Source organism: Sabethes cyaneus, chromosome 3 (genome assembly GCF_943734655.1).
Source record: "Sabethes cyaneus chromosome 3, idSabCyanKW18_F2, whole genome shotgun sequence".
Lineage (NCBI taxonomy): Eukaryota > Metazoa > Arthropoda > Insecta > Diptera > Culicidae > Sabethes > Sabethes cyaneus.
In genome coordinates, this window is record NC_071355.1 from 241,575,136 (window position 1) to 241,581,874 (window position 6,739).

Here is a 6,739-nt window from a genome sequence, read left to right on the forward strand (position 1 = left end):
GAAATGTCGTACAAGAAACGGATATCACCATTGGCGGCGGCGGTTTCTCCTTGTTCGGCTTGGGAGTTAGTCCAGGCTCTCTTGTCCCGCCTACAAGCACTTAACAGCCCTCTCCAGTTCGGCGTATTGTTGACGGGCAGCTGTCTTAGCCGATCTGGTCCGCGCTCGCTCAATGCCGGCTTTCGCCTCTCTCCGCTCGTCGATCTTCCTCCAAGTTTCATCCGAAACTCCACTCCCTCCGCCCACTGCGCGCTTTGTCGAGGGTTTCATCACTGGTCGTGATGAAGGCGTTCTTGATGCCGGTCCATTGCTCTTCGACGGTTCCACCAGGTGGCAACTCCAAGGCTCAAGATTCAAGTTGTTCAACAAAGGCCCTTTTCACCTCAGGATTCTCCAATCGGCGGAAGTCGTAGCGGCACCCAAATTTCTCCTCCCGTCGTTGGACACGTGCGACGCGCAGACGTATCTCAGCGATAACAAGATGATAGTCGGATGCAATGTCAGCGCTGCATTTGTTGCGTACATCAAGAACCCAAGTAGCACTTGTAACTAATCATAAAAATAAAAAAATACAAAAAGGTTGCACAGCAGTTACATTTAGGATACTTGTAACGAGTTAGGTTACATAAAATTAAAAATAGTTACTTTTTAGTTTTCTAGTGACAAAAATCTCAAAAAGTTACCAGGTAGTTACCAAATGACCAAATTAAAACCTTTTTTTCGAACTGTCATCAACTTGCTGGTCGCAAAACAGTTAATTTTCCGTTACGAGCAGTTACGAAGTCAAAAAAAGTCGGCTAGTAACATTTTCGCAACAATTTGTTCACTGTTCCTTGTAAACACAACGGATTAAGGAAAAACTAGACCTGAAGAATATTGCTAATGGTAAAGATAAACAATTGGTACACGGGTTGTGAAATGCTCTTGTAAATGCGTTTATTTACTTAATTGATGGTACTTGGAATCTTCTCCGCCCAGACATTGGTATTAAGTAAACAAATGATGATTATTCTCAAACGTCAAAACGATCAAGTTACATCGAAACGAAACCGGCAATGAAAATAGGTTACAGTGTAACTTAGAAATGACGACATAAGAAATAAGTGACTACAACAGATTTAATATTGGTTACCGTATAACCGATACCGTAACCAGGTCGAAGGCTAAGGTTACGTACAACTAGAATGTAACTGAAATGTAACCTTCTATGATTAACACTGGTGGTAACTGTTTTATTCAAACTGAAACTATTCTTTGATATTAAATTAACACTTTCTTTTCACAACAATCACTAAAAAATACCTTTTCCCGATATCAACAATGTGAACAATGAACAATGGCTGCTTAAAATCATTTCATGCAATATGCCGAAAACGATACAAAACTTCAAGGACGATGGTGTAGTAGTTAGAACCAAAGGCAAAATGGCTATGAATTTTACTGTGATAGAAGTGATAGCGAAAACAACTTGATTTTTAATGGTTTCTAGGTGAATGCTCCACTAATTCATTATTGCTAAGAATAAATTTAAAAAATCAAAAAATTAAAATTTAAATTTTTATATTTGATTTACAAAACATCAATTTTTCAAAGAAGTAAGTAACGAAAAGCTATATTAAATAAGAGCGCGTGAATTTTTCAAAGCTAGAATCATGCATTTCACCATAAATTTGAAACTGCATTAAAATTTGTGTTGAAATAATAATTTATACACTCTTCTATATTCAACAGTTAAATTTACTGCTTGACGTTAACAGCCATAGATTGAAATAATAAACCTGCTACATTTTCGCTATGCAATAAAAGTTACAAGATAACTAATTTGCCACCAATTGAAAGTCAATTTACAGTTTATGTGTAACTTCAATAGTAACCATTTTGTAACTATACATGTTACATATTGGTTATTGAGTAACTGTTAATGCAACCAGATTTAGTTACATAAGTTGCGCTATTTCGGTTACACAACTGTTATATTTTAGGTTACTGTAACCGAAGTTTTACATTTAAATTTGTCGCATATCAGCCGCTGCGACTCAATTGTGACAACGTGTGCTACTTGGGAAGGCTCCTTCTCCATTTCCGGCTGATGCAGATGTGGTCCATTTGGTTTTCTGTTCGGCCGTCGCGGGAAACCCACGTGACTTTATGTACTGGTCTATGGGGGAAGAGCGATCCACCAATGACCATGTCGTTATTACCACAGAATTCTGTAAACAGCTCCCCGTTTGCGCTCATCTCTCCTAGGCCATGGCATCCCATGACGCGTTCAAGGTCCGTCCCAGTAAACCATTTGGTTTGTATATCTCGATTGCAACTGAGATATACGAAATCATATCTGAACGAAAAAGTTATATTTCACGCCATATAAGAACATATATGTACCAAAGTGGAGGCGATATACCTGCGAAAATTTTGACAATTATTTGTAATTCTATTTTGCGTAGTTTTTATAACACGCAACTAAATACTCCTGAATATAAGATTAAGATATAATCAAATATTGCAATTGTCTATCCTGCTTTATAATTCACAGTCATGAATTGTATATGAAGACACGCACGACTGCAAAACAACTTATTGTTCACTTCGATTTGACATACTCTAATCATTATACAATTCCAATGTGAAATTGACTTGAAAAGGATTTAATGTGAACTTTCTATTACGATTTTGTGTTATCTGGGGTGTTGTTTGAGCCAATCTTCGCGTTGAAGTCGCCCATGAGAATTTGGATGTCCCCCTTCGGGATTTTCTCAACCACGCTGTTCAGGTGGCTGTAAAAGCTCTCTTTCTCCTGCAGGTCGGCAGCATCTGTAGGCGCATAGCACTGGATTACCGTAAGGTTCCTAACCCGTGTTCTGAAGAAGGTATTACGTATGGCCATATTCTTGAAGGCGGCGAAGTCGACAAGTCTTAGGTCGTTTTCGTTTGTTTGCGAGAGGCGCAATACGAGAAACTTCTTCAATACGATCAACGGAATCAGGAACCGGATCATGCCAACTCCTGTTATGTGCAACGACAAGGAGGGGTGATTACCGAAAGATCGGAGGTGGCTAGGCGTTGGAAACAACATTTCGATGCATTGTTGAATGGTGAGCAAGATGGAGCGATCAACAGAAAGAGGAAAACGATTGAGGATGATGGACAAGCTGTGACTCCACCAACTTTGGACGAGGTTAGGAAAGCAGCGAGAGAGCTGAAAATCGGCAAAGAAGCTGGAAAGGGGATGCCGAACTTTTAAAAGTCGATAAAGAACGGCTGTATTGTGCGATCCATCAGGTTATACTAAAGGTATGGACTGAGGAAGAACTACCTATGGACTGGTTGGAAGGTCTCATATGCCCTATTTACAAAAAGTGCCATCGACTCGAATGCAGCAATTATCGAGCCAGTTTTCGGGAGGGACGCTCGACGATGGACCAAATGTTCACCTTGCGACAGATCTCCTATAAATTCCGGGAATTCAACTTGCAGACTCATCCTTTGTTTATAGACTTCAAGGCGGTGTACGATTCAGTTAAACGAAATGAGCTGTGGCAGCGGCTGCCAACAGGGCCTTCCACGGATTACGTAGCCAGCTGAGGCCCCGTAGCCTACAACTCCGTACAAAACGGCCACAAAGCGTGGACGTTGAAATGAAAGAGCGACCGACAAACTCCAAGTGTTTTTGAGCGTAAGAACCAGTGATCAGTTCTTGGCGGCATATTAGACGAAGGAGTGTGGCGCAGACGCTTGATTTGTAAAATATAAAATTTGTGAAATTTTGCTCGACTGACACGATACTGTCGAGTGAATCAAAATTGAGTCGAAGTGATCGTGCCAGCTCTGCATTCCCCTGATGGTCTGCCATCTAAGGATTACAGGATATATTCTGCCACTCGCTTCGAGACAGACGCTGTTTGAGCCGCCCCTTGCTTAGGAAAAAGACGTTCAAGCAGCCGGTTAAATGTTTTGAAAACGTGACGTATTTTTGCCAACGAAGGGACCCCATTTCGAAGTAAATGATCCAACGCAACCGTGATGCATGCCCAATACACCAATTTAATAACACAAACCTCTCATATACGGCGGTAAGAGTCGGATGCGTTAGGTTCTAAGTACACCAGGCGAAGCTTATTCGTTACTCGGAATGATTTACGTACTTGCATAGTATGATATATGTATAGAATGTAATATTAAAACGTTCGTTATTACCACTATGTTTTACACGAAGAAAAGGGGACGAATTTTAGTTGTAACAAGTTTTAAACTGTTCTCTCTACTAATCACTATTCGCTATTGGCAATGTTTCGGTTCAGTTACCTACTTTAAAACTTTCGAAATCTGTTCCTAGCATACAGTTCGCTATAAATGCTTTTTTTAAAACGTATATTATGTAGTACAATAGTATTGATTAAAGTGGAATGATCAGATTGTTTATAAATGCATATCGATAGACGACTTCCGCAAGTGGATATATGTATAATAAGTATATGCGTTTCCGCAGTTAGCTATTTTCGTACAGACACTATAAAGAACTGTTTGAGCGATATTTTTTTCATGCCGGTTTTTTTTCTCTACCAACTAAATTAACAGCCAAGAGTGCAACGGACTAATGTCGGTCCATTCACTCTGTACTATATTCTAACTTCTTAAGTTTGCACTTGATATTTGCAAAAGCAAGCTCTTGCACTCGAATGACTAACAAAAATGCCAAAAGAAACAAGAAAAACATGAACTAGCATTGCTAACCGACAGTGGCCCCTTACAACTCGGTTGTCATGTGGCTGGTTAGTGTCTGCACTCGTTTGGCGTTGCAGCTCTTGCACAGGATATGATCGTCCAACGGGTAGCAACCGCGTCCCTCGGCCTCGGAGGATAACATCAAACCACAATCCTCACACTTGTAGCAGTTAATGTGAAAGCTTCGATCGAGTGCCACGACACGGATGGTCTCATCCTGGCCCGGTTCCGGCATGATGGGCATATTGCAGACGCAGCACCTCGGTGCAAACTTTTTGTGGAAATCTTCGATGCAGTGAATCTGATTGGTGGCATCGACAGTGAACGGAATTCCATCCAGCGACTTGCCACAGATGATACAGGTGAAGCACTGGGGATGATACGGTTTGCCGGTTGCCCGTAAGATTCGCTCCAGAATAGGTTTCAAACAGACCGAACATTTCTCCAGCGTGTTCAAATAATCCTCCTCGCAGTACGGTTGGCCATCCAGAGCGTAGAATGGCTTGCCCTGTAGATTAATCTGACACTGGTGACATGTGAAACAAGCAATGTGATAAATTTGGTCCATCGCTGTGCAGCCGGTGTTTTCTCCGATCACTCTGTCGCCGCATTTCACACATGTCCCAAACGAGTCCGGATCCTGTACGTTGTCCATTGATTGAACCAACAGATCCGTTAGGGTGTCCACTTCAGATTCTTTCGGCGGATGACCGCGATGTTGATGCTGGTTCGAAGCGCTTGTTATCAGACTATCATTGGGACTATTGACGCCACGCGAATTTACGTACGGTGTGTAAAGTGAATAGTTGGATCTACCGGACATTTGACTGGTTGGGCGTGGATTGATCGGCTCGTAGATTGATTCGTATGTGGTGGAACCTTGAGAGCTCATGCCATAGGTCCCGTACAGCGATTGATGATGCATGTTATTGGCATATATCTGATTATTCGGAGCAAGATTACTGTATGTTTGTCCAGCAGCGCCTGGTCCTACCATGTTGTAGGTCGGTTGCGGTTGACATCCAATTGACGGTGGATCAGTAGCTCTTCTAAGCTCACTGTAAGAAGAACTAACCGGACTAGGAGGTGGAGGAAACTCATCATCGTTGTCTTCCAGTGACAATTCATTTAGTGACAACGCATTCTGAGTTTCCTGAGCCGGAGGCGGCGGCAGCTCATCCGATATCTGCCTTTGGGTGAAAGGCTTCTTCGGACCGGCAGCGCCATGAACGATATTGCTGTAAATTATCCCGTCTCCATTCTTCGGTCCACCGGGGATGTTAGCATAGGTGGCATCACCCTCGTAATAGCGAGGCGCCGTGTTCTCATAAACTGCCCCGTCTGCCTGTCCTCTTTGCTGTATTTTAAGCTGCATCATCCGTTTATGATGTTCAAGTGCTTCCTTCTGCTGCTGCAATTCAATTGCATTATCCAAGGTCACCTTTCGAGCTCCCATTTTACCAGCGGCTCCCGCCGCGAACGGTGTGTTTGTATAAGCATGCTCTTCCACTCCACCAGATGGCGGACCACCGGACTGGCCTTGCAGCAGCGTCGAGTAGGATGGTTCAATATATTGTTTGACGTTAGAACTCTTCGGAACCTGTGGTGGCACCGTCGAAGGTGAAGGTTTTTTCGGCTTGGGTGGAACTGCGGGTCCTTTGCGACCCATCATTACCATTCCGGGAACACCAGCACCATTCGGACCACAATCGGGAAGCGCTCCGTACTGTGGTGGTTGCTGCTGTTGTTGTTGTTGCTGTTGTTGAGGGTCACTCCCAGATGACCTTAGCGAAATATGAGCAAGTTGGGAATTCAAGTTATCCATTGTCGTACCGTTTATCTACTACGCAACAACGCTCAGTTCACGACTAAACCTAAGAAAAATTTGAGTCACTTACGTTACTTCCTGAAATAACATAATGATTCACCAACCTTGTTTCTCATGAAAAGCAAACTATGACGAGCTGTTGCAATTTTTATCAACGGAGCGACACTTCGACTGTTCGACTTTTCT

The 6,739-nt window shown here is 42.6% G+C and overlaps 1 protein-coding gene across 1 annotated transcript; it reads right to left on the minus strand.

Annotated features, from left to right (window-relative positions):
• Positions 1–4,035: 4,035 nt before the first annotated feature.
• On the minus strand, positions 4,036–6,739 carry LOC128741786 (lipoma-preferred partner homolog). Its single transcript, XM_053837830.1, has 2 exons — positions 6,658–6,739; positions 4,036–6,599 (listed from the first exon to the last, which is right to left on the minus strand). The coding sequence occupies exon 2, from the start codon at positions 6,548–6,550 to the stop codon at positions 4,748–4,750; it is 1,803 nt and encodes a 600-aa protein (XP_053693805.1). The 5' UTR covers positions 6,551–6,599; positions 6,658–6,739; the 3' UTR covers positions 4,036–4,747.

Bases quoted from the DNA above. Each gene is read 5' to 3' on its own strand.
- LOC128741786 (XM_053837830.1), bottom strand. From the start codon at position 6,550: ATGGATAACTTGAATTCCCAACTTGCTCATATTTCGCTAAGGTCATCT.